The sequence below is a fragment of the Phocoena phocoena genome, chromosome 5, assembly GCF_963924675.1.
Source record: "Phocoena phocoena chromosome 5, mPhoPho1.1, whole genome shotgun sequence".
In the NCBI taxonomy this organism is placed as follows: Eukaryota; Metazoa; Chordata; class Mammalia; order Artiodactyla; family Phocoenidae; genus Phocoena; species Phocoena phocoena.
In genome coordinates this window covers 94293537-94312220 of record NC_089223.1, presented here as the reverse complement: position 1 = coordinate 94312220, position 18684 = coordinate 94293537, and the positions used below count along the sequence as shown (strand labels likewise).

The 18684-nt window shown below is 34.2% G+C and overlaps 1 protein-coding gene across 4 annotated transcripts in view; it reads right to left on the bottom strand.

Moving 5' to 3' along the window:
- The window catches only part of LCORL (ligand dependent nuclear receptor corepressor like), a 158649-nt gene that overhangs the window by 37322 nt on the left and 102643 nt on the right, over window positions 1-18684 (bottom strand). For all 4 annotated transcript variants that reach the window (XM_065877812.1, XM_065877813.1, XM_065877811.1 and 1 more), the window contains exon 5: window positions 17933-18184. In XM_065877812.1, the coding sequence (XP_065733884.1) occupies window positions 17933-18184 (252 nt within the window). The remainder of the gene's footprint in view (window positions 1-17932; window positions 18185-18684) is intronic.

Sequence of the window (18684 nt, the reverse complement as noted above, 5' to 3'; positions counted from 1 at the left end):
AAAAGAGAATAGTATTTAAGTGGTTTTATATACAAAGATATACCAAAGATTTCAGTATTACTGATAAGCACAAATATATATAAAATACACACTTAACAGAATCTCGCTAATTTTCTGCTTTCCCCAGGTTTGCCATAATGAGCATATATTCATGAAGAAACCCCACAAACTTATTAACAAAATAATACCAAAGTGTAAAAGCAATCACTTGGGTTTATCCAAATTTTATTTTAAAATTGTTTTTATTACTTCTTTAACCATTGAGTTAAAGTTTCAGGGTCATGGAGGAAATAATATAATATCAGAGTAGCACATGAGTTAAGCTTTAACATTGGTTTTTCCTTCCTTCATTTGCCTTCCTCTGCACATCAAACACTTTTTTAAAAGGGAAGAGTTATTGCTTTCTCGATGTGTCTTTATTTAGTGCATACATAGCTGAAATCCCGTAAGAATTCACTCACCTACTATTTACTAATAATGACAAGGGACAAAATAAATCAGAGTGAAGTGCTTATAGTAAATTTAGAATATAAAAATTAATAATACTAAATTTAATTAGGAAATATTACTGGTAAAATTAAACAGGGTTTCAGCACTTCCACCATATGCCATTTTAGAATTTCACTGCAGTTCATTTTTTTTTTTTTTTTTTTTTTTGCGGTACGCAGGCCTCTCACTGTTGTGGCCTCTCCCGTTGCGGAGCACAGGCTCCGGACGCACAGGCTCAGCGGCCATGGCTCACGGGCCCAGCCGCTCGAGGGATGTGGGATCTTCCCGGACTGGGGCACGAACCCGTGTCCCCTGCATCGGCAGGTGGACTCTCAACCACTGCGCCACCAGGGAAGCCCTTCACTGCAGTTCTTTTTTTCTTTCTTCAGTTATTCCTACAAATACTGAACTAAAGCAAAGTTTCAAAAGGCTTCAAGTCAATACCTTGAAAAATATTTTAAAAAACACACTCTCTTTTTTATCCCATGTATTGTACTGTGTATTATGTAAGTTTAAGTTTCAACCAAACATTTAAAATGTGGGATGTATACTTATTACAACATCATATTGGAAGACTTTAGACTTGCTAGCCTTTAACATGCTCATCTAATAGTGATTTATGAATTTTAAATATCTTTTTATTGAAATACAACATTCATAACAAGAATGAACCTAACTACACAATTTAATGAATTTTCACAAACTGAACATTTCGATGTAAATAGTACCTAGATCACCACCATCAACCCAGAAGCCCCCCATCATATCTCCTCTGGTCCTTACACCTACCTCCACTATCTTGACTTCTAACAGCTTTATGCATGCTGTTTTATGCAGCAATTTCACTTCTAGGAATATGTCCTAAGGTAAAAATTAAGACTGACTGCAAAATATCAGCTCGAGCATGTTCACTTATATACCTGAAGATACAGAATTAAGTATAATGTGATCCTTCCAGAAAATTGAATACTATTCAGCTAAGTAGATCAATTTAAGTATTAAAATGGATCTGCAGAAAAACAGTGACATATGGATATTTAAAAATATTTTAAAAATACAACTTATAGAGGATTATATAATGAATGATTTGTGGGAATGAGCTCTGGGAGGAGAGAGCGAGAGTGTGTAAGTGTGTGTGTTGAGTATGTTTTTCCAGAAAATGATTTGGAAGGATTGAAAACCGAATCAGTTACTTCTGGGTGGATAAATAAAAGATCAGTGCATAGCTTTACAGTTCATTCATTTGATTAATATTTATTGCATGGTTATAATATGCCAGTCATTTCTCTAAATGGCACAAAGGAAACAGTAGGGAGCAAAACAGAAAATGTTCTTGCTCTCATGTAATTTACATTCTAGTAGAACAAAGAAAAGTCAATAAAATATTGATTTCACAAGGTGGTAAGGCCTTACAATGAAAATAAAACACAGTGACAAACAGAATAACAACAATGGCAGGTGCGAAGAGGTTAGTATGTTGGAATAAATGATCAGTTAAAGCCTCTGGGAAGATGACTTGCTCTTTCTTAAAAAAGAAATTTAATTGAGATACCTTTCAAAAATGCAAAAATATAGAATGATTCCTTCTATCCACTCTTCAGTTTATACAATTACCTAAATTTTTGCTACACTTGCTCTATTTATCTCTATCTACTTAAGTATTTTAAAGTTAATTCCAGCTGTCACATCATTTCTATATTCTTATGCATCTTTAAACATATGAACATTTTTGTACATAACTATAAAAATTCCTTGTTATCACCTAATACTTAGTTTGTACTGAATTTCCTCTAGTGAGTCCAAAATGTCTTTTTATAGTTTGTATGTTCAAATTAGGAGCTAATTTGTCTGTGTTATTCTTGATGGCTATGTCTCTTAAAATTTATAGCAGCCCTTTCCCTCATTGTTTAAAATAATGACACTGACTTTTTGAAGAGGCCAGGTCATCAGTTCTACTAGAGAATGTCTCACATTATGGTTTGTTCTTTTTGCTCTCCTACGGTGTCGTTTACTTTGCTCTAAAGCAAATGGTTCTCAAACTTTTGGTTCTCATGATCTCTTCACTCTTAAAAATTACTGTGGACCTCAAAGAACTTTTGTTTAGGTGAGTCATAATATTTACCATATTATAAATTAAACTAATTAAAAACTTTAAATATTTGTAATTGATAACTCTATAAATGTTTATAAAACATTTTAATGAAAAATAATATTGTCAAAATAAAGTGAGAACTTTAAAAAATAATTTTGCAAATCTTTTAAATGCCTAGCTTCTATTAAGCTTCTTGTTTAATAGGAGACAGCTGGATTCTCATATATGCTTCTATATTCAATGTGTTCAGAAATCATACATCAGCCTCTGACTGACTGCACTACACACTTGTAAGAGAATGAGAGTGAAAAGGGCAAATAATATGTTATTATTAGTTTTGACCTGGTGTATCCCCTGAAAGAGTTTCAGAGACACTGAGGGCTTCCTGGACCACATTTGAGAACCACTGACCTAAAAAATCGCTTAGATTCATGTTCAACGTTTCTGGCAGGAATACTTCACAAGTGATGTATAAAGTCTATTTCTAATGATGCCTAAGTGATCAGTGTATTCTGATGACAACAGCCTGACCTCTCCATTGTAAAGTTCCCCAAGCAACCTCTCCTCTAATAGTTTTATCTTCTGATAATGTTTGATTCAGTTATCTTACTAGGCATTGCAAAATAATAATACTTTAAGTCTGTCGTGTCTGCCATATTTATTAACTGAAATTCTTCTTTAAGAATCTTCCTCAAAAGGCTATTTGGTTGTCCTGAAATACAATTTGTAAAAGCAAAGCAAAATAAATGCTTAACTCTTTCCTCTAATTGCTCATTTTCAAAATAAGGAGTTGGTATGCTATGCTTCTCCAGTGTAGACTAATGACTTTGAGGGGCACCTTGTTTTTGTTTTTGTTTTGCTTTTGGATTACCATGAACTAATGGATTTTAAAACATTCAACATGTTTCAGTTGAAAATGTTCTTCCTTCTGATGCTTAAATGTTCTCTTATTTGGCCAATGGGGAACCCTTAACATTGCCTCCTGTATTTGGTTGACAAATTAGTCTTTGGCACGTCCTTGCTTGCTGGCACAAGATGTTCCAGGCTCATCTTGTACATTTTCTGATCCAGACCTGGATTCCAAGGAAGCCTATTTCCCTTTAAGGGAAAATAATGTTTAGAAGACCACAATCTTGGTCTAAATTCAATGCCACTGAGCTGTCGTGTTATTGCTTTTAGAATATTTCAGTGGTCAGACTAAGAAATGCACATTTTTGAAAAGAAAAAAAATCATGAGTTTGCAGTGACATTTCCAATCTACACATATGTAATATTACAGGGTGTTTACTTTGATTTTACACTTATTTGTTTCTTCTCTTACCCTGAAAATCTTGGTTTCCCAAAACAATGTTAACATGATTATATATTTGATTTATCCTAGAGATCCAAAATAACAAACAATGGCAATATTATTACTAATATTACTAAAAGAAGTTTAGAATTTCTTTGAAGCACTCCTTTGTCCTTAGAATATATTCCACCAAGAATGTATAGTCAAAATACTGGGTAAAGTCACCTGACATCATTCTTTTCTTACTGTTAATATATTACTAACTTGATGCAGCTATGCTCATTTGTTACATTCTTTTTCAAATTTTAGGGATTGCTTTAACTTTAAAAAATGCTTATTCTTTGGGATCTGAACATTTATATAAAACTACATAACAAGGTCCATTCACAACACTTCTATCCTGCCTCCTCCGCCTCATTTACTTCATTCCCTTATAGGTTTTATCTTTCCTGCTTTGTTTATACAAAAAGAGAACATATATATATACTGTTCTGCATCTTGCTTCTATCTCCTAAAACTTGAAAATGTCACTAATAAGGGATCTTTCTCACTCTTTTTATTCAAATGCTCAGTTTGCCACTGTGTGGATGTACAGTAATTTAGTTAACCATTTGGGTTACTTCTAATCCCTTGCTATTGTAAGTAATGCCACCCAATGAATAACCCTGAGTGTATATCATCAATATTTGTGTAAGTGTAATTATAGGCTCAATTCCTTGAAGTGAGATTTCTGGCTCAAAGAGTAAATGCATATATAATTTTAACATGTATTGTATTGTCAATTCCCCTCCATAAGGATTCTACCAGTTAGTATTCCCCTAGCAATGAGAATACTAGAAAGTGCCTGTTTCTTCACAGTCTCACCAGAAAGATTATGTTGTTAAACTTGAGTTCTTATCAGTCTGATAGGTGTGAACCATATATGACTATTTCCTATGAGTTTATAAGTGTGTTTCCCTATGTTTAAAGGCTTTTAAAACCTCTTCTTCTATGAATTGACAGTAAAACAATGCTCATTTTTCTATCAGTGGTATATCTTTCACTTCTCAATTTTTGAAACTCTTAATGCATTAGAGTATTAGTCCTTTATTTTGTAATATAAATTATAAATATTTTTTTCATAGACTACTATTTCTCTTTTATTTTTCTAATGGTGCTTTCTTCTTTATCACCCAGAAGTTATTTTTATACACTGGAATTTATTGTCTTATTGTTAAGCTGATATTCTAGCTAAGATATAAATGATGAAGAGGGCCAAGCCAGAGAAAGAAGAAGATCTAAAGGCAGAGTAATCCAGGAAAGCCATCAGCAAGAGTGAAGGTTCAGAAGTGAAGTAAGCTTAGAATGTGTCAGAAATAGACAGACAGTGTGACTTGCACATACTAAGCCAGGAAGAGAGGAAAAGGAGTTATGTCCAGAGGGGTAGACAGGGACAAGGTCTTAGCAAAGCCATGTAGGTCATGGAAAGGAAACTTAAATTTTGTTCTTCATGTAACAGAAAACTAAGAGGAAGATTTAAATATAGAAGTAATATCAGCTTTACTCTATTCAAGCTGTTATTTTGAACCCCATTTTGGCACACTGATAACTTCAAAGTTAAGGTACATATTATGAAAGCTGTATTTGGAGGGAAAATACATAAAAAAAATTATAAGGGAAACGAAAACTCAGTGAATTATCACCTGGAAACCATGTGGTGATAGAGTGGCCAATTTTATATCAAACTATAACAAATATTCAGGAAATGTAATGGCTATAAAGAAATTGATTTTCTTTTTATACTTCGTACAGCTCATTAGGTTAGTCAAGTGACAGTTACATGGTAAATAACATTTATTTATGGAACTTCTGAATTTAAAGTGCATGGCTTTTTGTGATATTCTTTACAAAACAGAAAAGAGAAAAATCCAGCTTAAATATACCATAACAATTAAATTTCTTGACACTCTATAATCTGACTTTAGGGAAAAGTTTTGACTAGTCTCTTGATTTTTAAGTGACTGAGACAATCTTCATACAGTTCCTCAAACACACCTGATTTGCTCCTGCCTTCTTTGATTTCTGATATTTTTTTCTCTGTTTTTGATATTTCTTCTGCCTGGAATGCCCTGCCCTCAGATCTTCATGTGGAGGACTTCTCCTCATTATTCAATTCTCTGTTCAAACTCATTTCTTCTGGGAGGCTTTCCTGACCACCTTACCTAAAATAATCCTCTCAAATCACTCTTGATATCTTGCTTATTGATTCTTTTTGTAAAATTAGGGGCACGCTGACAGGCATATTTCAAAACAGTAACAAATAACTTCTGGAAATGGAAAAATAATAACAAACTAGAAACTCAAGACAAAGGTAAAACAGTGATTAGAATAGCTCAAGAGGGAATCAGTGAATTGGAGATAGTTCTAAATTAAGTAATCAGGATATAACACAAAGGGACAAAGAGGTGGAAGATATGAAAGAGAAGATAAGAGATATGAAGGATAGAATGAGAGGATCCAAAATATGTCTCAGTAAATTTTGACAAAAGAAAAAATGGGAGCTGCATTACATTGAAAAGATAATGGCTGAAAAATCACAAGTGATAAAAGAAATTTGTCCTCGGTTTTAGAAATGATAGGACTTCCAAGCAGAATGAAGAAAAGTAATCTACACCCGGGACTTCCCTGGCAGCACAGTGGTTCAGAATCTGCCTGCTACCGCAGGGGACATGGGTATGAGCCCTGGTCTGGGAAGATCCCACATGTCGCGGAGCAACTAAGCCCATGTGCCACAACTACTGAGCCTGCACTCTAGAGCCCATGAGCCACAACTACTAAGCCCACGTGCCACAACTACTGAAGCCCACGCACCTAGAGCCCGTGCTCTGCAAAAAGAGAAGCCACCATGATAAGAAGCCCGTGCACCGCAATGAAGAGTAGCCCCCGCCCACCGCAACTGGAGAAAGCCCGCATGCAGCAATGAAGACCCAATACAGCCAATAAATAAATAAATAAATGAATAAAAAGAAAAAAAAATAAATCTATACCCAAACATATCCAGGACAACCTGCAAAAAAGCATAAACAAAACACAGAGAGAAAAGTGAGAGAGAGATGCTAAACAAAAAGCGTGTAAAGATTACCTACAAAGAAAAGATGATTTGTTGGGTGGTTATAGCAAAAATAGAAGCCAAGACACTATCACGGTAGCAGTGCTAAGAAAATAATAATTGTCAGCTTAGACTTGTGTACCCAGAAAAAAAATCTCTTTGAAGATCACGGTTAAAAAAAAATAAGAAACTGGAAAAATAATCCCAAAGGTTTACGACCAGTAGACCTTTATTAAAAGGATCTCTGGAGCCTGTGCAGCCCACCACTGCCAAGGTCCCGTGATCCAGGGACAATTTCCCAGGAGAACACAGGGCACACCTCAGGCTGTTGCAACATCACGCTGGCCTCTGCCGACAACACAGGCTCACCCAGCATTCCATGCCCCTCCCTCCCCCCAGCCTGAGTGAGCCAGAGCCCCCTAATCAGCTGCTACTTTAACCCTGTCCTGTCTGAGTGAAGAACAGATGCCCTCAGGCGACCTACAGCGAGTCCAAATCCAAAGCTGAACCCCGGGAGCAGTGTGAACAAAGAAGAGAAAGGGAAATAAAATGGACAACCTGGAAGAAATGGACAAATTCTTAGAAAAGCACAACCTTCCAAGACAACCATGAAGAAACAGAAAATATAAACAGGCCAATCACAAGCACTGAAATTGAGACTGTGATTAAAAATTTTCCAACAAACAAAAGCCCAGGACCAGATAGCTTCACAGGTGAATTCTATCAAACATTTAGAGAAGAGCTAACACCTATCCTTCTCAAACTCTTCCAAAACACAGCAGAGCGAGGAACACTCCCAAACTCATTCTACAAGGCCACCATCACCCTGACACCAAAACCAGAAAAAGATGTCACAAAGAAAGAAAACTACAGGCCAATATCACTGATGAACATAGATGCAAAAATTCTCAACAAAACACTAGCAAACAGAATCCAACAGCATATTAAAAGGATCATACACCATGATCAAGTGGGGTTTATCCCAGGAATCCAAGGATTCTTCAATATACAAAAATCAATCAATGTGATACACCATATTAACAAATTGAAGAATAAAAACCATATGATCATCTCAATAGATGCAGAAAAATCTTTTGACAAAATTCAACACCCATTTATGAAAAAAACCCTGCAGAAAGTAGGCATAGAGGGAACTTACCTCAACATAATAAAGGCCATATATGACAAACCCACAGCCAACATCGTTCTCAGTGGTGAAAAACTGAAAGCATTTCCTCTAAAATCAGGAACAAGACAAGGTTGTCCACTCTCACCACTATTACTCAACATAGTTTTGGAAGTTTCAGCCACAGAAATCAGAGAAGAAAAAAATAAAAGGAATCCAAACTGGAAAAGAAGAAGTAAAGCTGTCACTGTTTGCAGATGATATGATACTATACATAGAGAATCCTAAAGATGCTACCAGAAAACTACTAGAGCTAATCACTGAATCTGGTAAAGTGGCAGGATACAAAATTAATGCACAGAAATCTCTGGCATTCCTATACACTAATGATGAAAAATCTGAAAGAGAAATTAAGGAAACACTCCCATTTACCACTGCAACAAAAAGAAAAAAATATCTAGGAATAAACCTACCTAAGGACACAAAAGAGCTGTATGCAGAAAACTGTAAGACACTGATGTAAGAAATTAAGGATGATACAAACAGATGGAGAGATATACCATGTTCTTGGATTGGAACATTCAACATTTTGAAAATGACTCTACTACCCAAAGCAATCTACAGATTCAAGGCAATCCCTATCAAACTAGCATTGACATTTTTTCATAGAAGTAGAACATAAAATTTCACAATTTGTATGGAAACACAAAAGAACCCAAATAGCCAAAGCAATCTTGACAAAGAAAAATGGAGCTGGAGGAATCAGGCTCCCTGACTTCAGACTATACTACAAATCTACAGCAATCAAGACAGTATGATACTGGCACAAAAACAGAAAAAGAGGTCAATGGAACAGGACAGAAAGCCTAGAGATAAACCCACGCACAAATGGTCACCTTATTTTTGATAAAGGAGGCAAAAACATACAGTCGAGAAAAGATAGCCTCTTCAATAAGTGGTGCTGGGAAAACTGGACAGCTACATGTAAAAGAACGAAATTAGAACACTCCCTAACACCATACACAAAAATAAACTCAAAATGGATGAAGGACCTAAATGTAAGGCCAGACTCTATAAAACTCTTAGAGGAAAACATAGGCAGAACACTCTATGTATGACATAAATCACAGCAAGATCCTTTCAACCCACCTCCTAGAGAAATGGAAATAAAAACAAAAATAAACAAATGGGACCTAATGAAACTCAAAAGCTTTTGTGCAGCAAAGGAAACCATAAACAAGACGAGAAGACAACCCTCAGAATGGGAGGAAATATCTGCAAACGAAGCAACTGACAAAGGATTAACCTCCAAAATATACAAGTAGCTCATGTGGCTCAATATCAAAAAAACAACTCAAACCAAAAACGGGTAGAAGGCCTAAATAGACAGTTCTCCAAAGAAGATATACAGATTGCCAACAAACACATGAAAGGATGCTCAACATCACTAATCATTAGAGAAATGCAAATCAAAACTACAATGAGGTATCAACTCATACCGGTCAGAATGGCCATCATCAAAAACTCTACAAACAATAAATGCTGGAGAGGGTGTGGAGAAAAGGGAACTGTTGATGGGAACTACACTGTTGATGGGAATGTAAACTGATACAGTCACTATGGAGAACAGTATGGAGGTTCCTTAAAAAATAACAGAACTACCGTATGACCCAGCAATCCCACTACTGGGCGTATACCCTGAGAAAACCATAATTCAAAAAGAGTCATGTACCACAATGTTCATTGCAGCACTATTTACAATAGCCAGGACATGGAAACAACCTAAGTGTCCATCGACAGATGAATGGCTAAAGATGTGGCACATATATACAATGGAATATTACTCAGCCATAAAAAGAAACAAAATTGAGTTATTTGTAGTGAGACGGATGGACCTAGAGTCTGTCATACAGAGTGAAGTCAGAAAGGGAAAAACGAATACCATATGCTAACACATATGTATGGAATCTAAAAAAAAAAAAAAAGTTCTGAAGAACCTAGGGGCAGGACAGGAATAAAGACGCAGACGTAGAGAATGGACTTGAGGACACAGGGAGGGGGAAGGGTAAGCTGGGATGAAGTGAGAGAGTGGCATGGACATATATATACTACCAAATGTAAAACAGATAGGTGGTGGGAAGCAGCTGCATAGCACAGGCAGATGGGCTTGGTGCTTTGTGACCACCTAGAGCGGTGGGATAGGGAGGGTGGGAGGGAGACGCAGGAGGGAGGGGATATGGGGATATATATATATATATATATATATATATATATATATATAGCTGTTTCACTTTGTTATAAAGCAGAAACACACCATTGTAAAGCAATTATACGCCAATAAAGATGTTAAAAAAAAAGGAATCTCTGATTCCAGAAGACACTTCGAGATATAAGAACAAATAATGAGCAAAGGAAAAAGGTAATCATGTATGTAAATCTAAACAAAACTTGATTATATAAAATAGTTACAATGTTTTAATTGTGATATCATAAAAAGAGAACAAAAGCATTGATAAAATGGCTATCGTGTCAGGGCAGGTAAGAAGTTAAAATATTCCTTACCGGACTTCCCTGGTCGCACAGTGGATAAGAATCTGCCTGCCAATGCAGGGGACACGGGTTCGATGCCTGGTCCAGGAAGATCCCACATGCCGTGGAGCAACTAAGCCCGTGCGCCACAACTACTGAGCCCGCGCGCCTAGAGCCTGTGCTCAGCAACGAGAGAAGCCACTGCAATGAGAAGCCCACGCAACACTACTAAGAGTAGCCCCTGCTTGCCGCAACTAGAGAAAGCCTGTATGCAGCAATGAAGACCCAACGCAGTCAAAAAAAAAAAAAAAAAAGAAAAATTCCTTACATTAACTGCTGAGTTAACTGAGCATTAAAGAATTTCTATGGAAACCACTAACGGAACAGCAGTAGAGTATATAACTTCAAAATTAGCAAAGAAAAAATGCAATCTAAAAGAAAATAACAAAGGAGGGAAAAAAGCTTAACAAATGGGACAAACAGAAAGAACAAAATAAGATGGTGGAAACAATTACAAGGGTTATGAGGCTACAAAAGAATACAGGATGCTATGGGAAAATATGAGACCGAAACTCAATTTTGGTGGTAATTAGTAAGAATGCATGTGTTATGTCTGTGTGCATCCAATTTAGGAGGTGTGGGGGTTGGTTTTTCTTAGAGAAGTGATGTTTAAATGGAGACCTGAAGAAAAACCAAGTAAAATTTATTTAGAAAAAATTGGTGTGGGTAGGGGGTAGAGTGGCTTCTACAGAGAGGCAAAAGCATGTACAAATGTTCTGAAGCCAGAGTATATGACATTCAACAAACAGAGAAAACCAATATGAAGACTAAAGAAAGGTGCAAGATGAGACTGAATAGATAGGTAGGATCTGGATCTTGGTGAGTTTAGGATTTTAGACTTTATCCTAAGGACAATTCAAAGCCATTAAAGTGTGTGTGTGTGTGTGTGTGTGTGTGTTTTGTTTTGTTTTTTTTTTAAGTGTTTTTAAGCAGATGAGTGATATGGCTTTGATTTGGAATTTTAAAAAACCACCTGTTTCGTCTAACCCTAGAGTTAGAGAAGGTTAGATCAGAAGGGACATGAATCATTTAGATATGTTTTATTCTTCAGGTTTACTAAAATATGGTATCTTCTCAAGCATGGAACATAACATTTTCTTCCATATGTCTTCAGCCTTGGAAAACAGAAGTTCAGCATAGAAAAACAAGATGGATAATTTTATTGCCTTCATTAGTAGATACAGAAATATCTTCTGAATTGAAATTAAAAAAAAAACAAAACTATTCAGTATTTTCCTAACAGAGTAACAACAAACTTCATTTATAAACAGTGTAGTTTATAATATGTGATATCATAAAATGATACATTGCTCTTTTAATTATAGTTTAACATCTCAGCTGACAGTGTCACCTACCTTAATCTCAGCCAAGAAACCAGACTAGAATGGCAGCAGCAGCAACAAAGGATACTTAATAACAATTAAACATATCACTGAAATTTATATATTTCATTCAATGAAATATAAAATTTACCTGAAGCCTAGTTTATATGTCTCATACATAATTTATTTTTTTAAAAAATCTTATTCAATCTAGGAGACATGATTTCCAAAGTTTAGCCTACTGATAGCAATGTGAAATAATAATTTCTTAAAAGTATTTTTAACTTAATCTGTTGCCAGTTAGCTTAAGGGAGAATAATTCTAAAAATGTCAAGTCATTACAGGTCAGTGCAATAATTAATGTTCATCATGACACAATGTTCCATATGTTGTTAAAGAAAGTATAACGATATTTCAGGATAATTTCCATCCAATATGTTTAAAATAAGAAATTTCACTGCTAAAAAACCATAAATCCAATGATCAAGTATCAGTTCTCAGTTCAGCTGTCAATAGCATTTGAAAATAGTGAAGATTTTTAATCCAGTAAATCCAATATGTCATATATCATACACGCCCTGGGGATACAAAAGTGAATACACAGGTTCCTGCTCCCAAAGGTTGATTACAGTGGGGAGATAAACACGGAAACAATTACAATGAAGTGAGAAATTTAGTATAATGAAAATTCTACCAGAATATTCACTAGACCTCATGGTAGACAACACCACCAACAAGGCCAATAAAGTGCTGCTCTTTCATCTCTGCCCACGTTTGATCTTGTTTTGTACAGAACTGGTAAATTCTTCATGGTTGTCACGATAATGATAAAGGTCCGTAAGTTGCAAACTTCTTCCTGTACTTTGGAATTCAGGAGAAGCTTTTACTTTGGGCCCAGATTAAAATCGAAAAAAAATTACTTTTGGTTATGCTAATGTTATTTCTACCTGTTTTTTAAGCTACTGCTCCAGGACAAAAGAATTCATAACTTACTTTCTCCCAGTTTCTGAGGCTCAGAGTATTTATACAAATCTGCAGAAATGAAAGTGCACAAAGAAATCTCTCTAATATTTGAAATACCTGGTTAGAAGGTACAATGGAGAGGCAAACAGGAATGTATCCCTCAGGGCAACAATATTTTAAGTCAGTCTACAGTTTGTGGAAGAGAGGACAAGGAAAATGAGAAGTATGGAAACTGATTTATGAAGAACAATTAGAGAAGCTATATAAAGATTAGCATGGAAAACAGAAGTTTAGACAGACAAAATAGTTTCAACAAATATTTACAGCACTAATAATAAGTAAAAGGAAAAATTTTCTCATATTGTTGCAGATGGAAAAGAAATCCCAAAACCCTAAAGGTTAGCATGGGAAAGAGAAGTCTGGAGATACAATAATTTCTACAAAAAAAAAATAATAATAATAATTTCTACAAATATTTACAGTACTATTGAGTAAAATAATTACTGCAGATGGAAGAAATATAAAATGAAGGGTGGATGTTTCAGAGATAGGAGCTTAATTGTCAGAGCTGTCAAACAACGATTTTTTGCATGTACTTATTGTCAATCAGAGGTTGAATTACCATCTTTTATATGACAGAATAAAAGAACCCTATATTGGGGTGAAAGCTGAGCAGGATATTCTTTTGAGCATCTTTTACTTTGCTTATTTGGTTATTCTGTAATCTTCTGATAACTGTTTTTGCCTATTTTTCTAAGGTGTCATGTTTTCCTCATTGGCTATAGTTCTGTTTGATTAGCTAAATGGTTGTTAGTTACATCAGTTGTAAATACTGTCTCCAAATTTGAGGCTTGAATTTTCACTCTCTTCACAGTGACATTTGTAACACTTAAGTTTTACATTTTAGTACAAATTTACACAATTATTGCATGGATTGTTATTTCTGCATCTTAAGAAATTCTTATTTTAAATTCATTAAGATATAATCCTTTATCTTTTCTAACTTTTAGTTTTGCTTTTAACATTTAGCCCTTTAACCCAACTAAAATTACTTTTGTGAGCGGTGTAAGGTAGGGATCCATTTTTTTCCCCCTCCAAGTGGGTAAGCAATTGCCCTGGAACTATTTACTGAACAGGCCATCATCCTGGTGATTTATAATGACATCTCTTCTGGGCTTGCTAATCTGTCCTAGTGATTTGTATATGGCCCATAGCACCCTGTTTGAATTATTATACAAAATCTTGATATGTTTTAGAGAAGTCCCTCACCACATTGACTTGGTAATTCTTGGCTCTTTTAAGTTTTACTCATAAATTTTATGATTGGCAAGTCATTTTTCACAATAAACCCTATCAGAATTTTGACTAGAATGACATTGAATTATTAAGTACATTAAAGATGAACTGCTATCTTCTAGAGTCTTCCCATTCATTTAAAATATAATCACTCATTTTGGGAGTCTTCTTTTATAACCTTCAATAAAGTTTTATAATGTTCTCCATAAGGTCTTAGTTTATTAGCTTCATTCTTAGGTGTTTTAATGTTTTTCCTGCTTTTGTTGCTATTGTAGAAGATTTTTTAAAAACTGGATTTTCTAATTGGATGTTATCATACTAACCTTGTGAGTAGTACCTTTTCTGAACTCTTTCATCAGTTCTAAAACTTTACATAGATATTCTTTCATATTTTCTATATACACAATCATACTGTTTGTAAGTAACCACAATTTTGTTCATTCTTTCCTTATAACTATTACTTATTATTGCTTACTTTCATATTTCTTTTTTTCTCATCACGTTACATGAGTCAAGACGTCTCATAAAATGCTGAAAATTTTTATCATGTCTGTTACTTTAAATCATTTGGTTATGATGTCCCTCATAGCAGAAGTACTCATCTATTCTTGGGGTGATAAGCATTTTTTATAATAAATGTGTCAGCTTTTGTAAATTTTTTCTGTATCTATTAGGATGATATGGCTGATTTTTTTTGGTAATGTGTAAAATCATAAAGGTGTCTCAAATGCAGAATCATCTGTGCTTCCCCACAGATGATTTATAATATTTTTATGATTTATAATTTATATAAACATTTATAATGTTTATAAACATTTATAATTTATAAAAACATTTATAATGTTTTTATAATTCACTATATTCAATTTGCCAACATTTTGTTTAGAATTTTTGTACCTAGGTTTGTAAATAAGACTAGCTTGCAAATTTTCTTTCTTTTGCTATCTGTGCCTTGTTTTGATAAAGATTATATCAATATTTCTCTCTTTTCTATTCTTTAAAATAGTCTGTAAAAGATAAGAATTATCTACTGCCTTAAGGTTATATAAAGTTACCTGTAAAACCATTTGGGATTAATAATTCTATAGATTTATAGGTCAGACAATCCATAAATTATCTACATTATTTATGGCTAGATTATCTACTGGATTTACAGATTATAGCATCTAATCTGAATAAAATAAATCACAAAATGAACAAATGACTTAAACGAGTATTGTTGCAAAATTACAGTGAGAATAATGTGAAAAAAGCACTAGCAAATAATAGACAAACAAAGGCAGAACTAATCCTGCTACTACTAGTATGAGCATTTTATTAATTATACTATAAGGTATGAACAGTGAAGTCAGTCCAAAAGTTTTTTTAGTTCTTAAGAAACCATTTGAAATAAGGATTTATACCCTGTATTATTACTAATGAAACGCTCCAAAGTCTACACTGTGTAATAAGATACTGGGGGTGAAGTCACCACGATTAGCAAGACATTTAAAAATTGTTTACAACATCTTTATTTCAACCTTAAAAATTTTAATTTGTGGAAATATTAGTACATATAAGGTACTGGTGTGTATAGATACACACATACATGTGCTACATTAAAAAAATTTGGTATGCAAGTAGACAAAGTTAGAGCTTACCAATCTATACCACGGCAGAATAGTTTTATAAAAGAAAATCTGATTTGTTACTCTCTGCTTAAAGAAACCTAGCAGCTTTCTAGGGCCCTAAGAAAAGTCAAAATCCTTAATATTTCCTACATGGCTTTCTCACAATCTTACCCCTACCTATTTCTTTAGCCTCACCTATTACCATTCTCTCCCTTGCTTTATACACTACAAGCCACACTAAACTAAATGACTTTTCAGCCTCAGAATGTTAACATATATATTTGTGCACTTTGCCTAGAACATCAAAATAATTTAAATAAGTAACTACATTACTTATTTTCTATATATACTTGGGTCTGCCTTATTACTTAAATTCATAGAATCACAGAATGTAAGGACTGGAAATTTACTTTTAAAATGTCATCTATTCCAACCACTCATCTGATGCTTTTGAATGCCTCTAATGATAAGGCAACCAGGGAATCTTTTCCCCTTTCCCCTTTAAAAAAAAATGTCTGATCTTTAGAAATATTCTTTCTTATATGGACCTGAAATCTGTTTCCACCTAACTTCTAGGTAGCGATCCTAATTCTACTCATTGGGCCATTCAGAGAAAGTTCAGTCCTACTTTAGTGGAAGAGCCATACAAATATTTACAGATAACTACCATGTTACTTCCAAGCCTTCTCTTCTGTGGTGGTAGGGAACAGGAGGTAGAGAGTAGGGAGAGACTAATGTCTGAGTATCTTTTATGAGTTGGTTACTTTATATTTAACTTTCATATTGCTCCAGTGAGTTTGTTATTATTATTGCCAAGTAACAAATGAGGAAATTAAAGCTCTGACAGGTAAAGTTAACTATTCATGTAACTTAAGTAGCAGAGCTGGGATTTCAACCACAAGTCTGTCACAGATACCAAAGCCTATGTTTTAGTCTCTTTAGAACACTGAACTGCCTCCCACAAAGGAGAAGAGATATAAGAGGGTATGAAACATGGAAAAGCAAGACAAACAAAAATTCTAAAAATCCCATGCTTTCTAACTTCCAAAATTCAATGTATTGATATATTTTTGTCCTTAAGACTTACATCAAAATCATCTTCAACATTTCTTTCTCCGTCTTATAACCTACCTAATTATTATCTCAAATTTCTCAGATCTTACTACATAAATGAACTCAAACAACCTACAATTAGGGAAGCAAACAGAGAAAAGTATTTCCATATTTCAGCCTCTCTCAATTTTAATGTCTTACACAGTGAAAAGATTATCTTCTTTAAACACTGACTAGTGTACTCTTCTTTACAGTCTCCAACACCACATTGCCTTCTGCAATCAAACTTAATGCTGACATTTTTTCTGGCTTTGAGGCCCGACAACACTATCCTTAACTTGTATTAACAAAAGCTACTTGTTCTCTCTTCTCCAGGCAAACACTTGTTTTGGCATCCTCCACAAGCACTTTAAGGTCTTCCTTCTTTTCCTCTGAGAATCACAACTCTTCCTTCAATTAACAATTAGATAAGACCAATACCGCCTCATCATTCATGCTTCTTATGAAAAATGTATCTCCATATAGTTAATTATATTTATCCCATGCATTAACTTTTCTCTTTCCCTAGTTACATCATAAACAATTGAATACAAGTCATCTATTTCTTTTTATCTTTCACCTAAGTGCAAAAAACTGAACAGCAAGTGCTTAATGAATGTTCTCAGCTGTACATTACAAAAATACATTTTTATCATATATATCTTTTTATTTGTACACTTTCCTTTTAGGTTGCTTGCTAGAATTCTCTCACCATACACTTTACTGTGAAAAAACATTGAGAGAAACTCTCACTTCCAGTTTTATAAACAAAGTCAAATGTAATACAAAAGCTCTAATTCAGCACTTCTCTCTAGTCCATACTACATAGGTTAATTACAAGTAATATTACTTCTGAAGTAAATTTCTCTGTGAATATAAGGTTATATATATTTAAGAATACTAAAACATAAAATTATATGTTACACACACACATACACACACATACCACACACACACACACACACAAATCTTACCTTGCTGAGTATTTTGTTCTTGCATTCGATTCACAGTGAGGTCTAAGGGGCCTTCCTGCTCTTCCTGAAGGGAGTTTTCTGCTTGATTCATTTGGATACTCTTACATATTAGACTTGGTCCAATTGAACCATTTCTATTCTCTTGAATTTTACCACTTTTTGAAATATACTCAATTGCAAACTGACGTATCATCTTTTTCATTAATTCCTGAGCAACTAGGGGAATGTTAGGATCACAGTTCTGAGGAAGATCTAGGGAAGAAATAAATATAATAAGAATTAAAAAAGAGAATGCAAAATACCTATGTTTAAATTTATCTTAATTACAAATTAATGATTTCACAAGTCTCAGATTCAGTCCATAATTGCAAATGGTTTCTAGGACTTAGCAACAAAAACCGTGTTGATTTAATTAGTATTATGAGAATACATCAACCCCAAACTTGGCATTTTTAATTGTTTCTGAAAAATAAATATTTTTGGTCCCAAACTAAAATATAAACAACTAGACATAAAAACAGACAGCTTATTTTCAGAGTTTTAATTCAAATGTATTCTACAAGATACTAAGACACTTAGTATGTGAACATAAATTGTATATATAAGTAACCAAGCAAGTTTTAACCTAATAGAGTAGGTATACACATTAACTATTAAAGAAAATAAACTCTGTAACTATTTATTACCATTAATTCTTCAATTCTGTCAAATGTGCACTTCATATATAGCCTAAATGTCATCATTAAGGATTT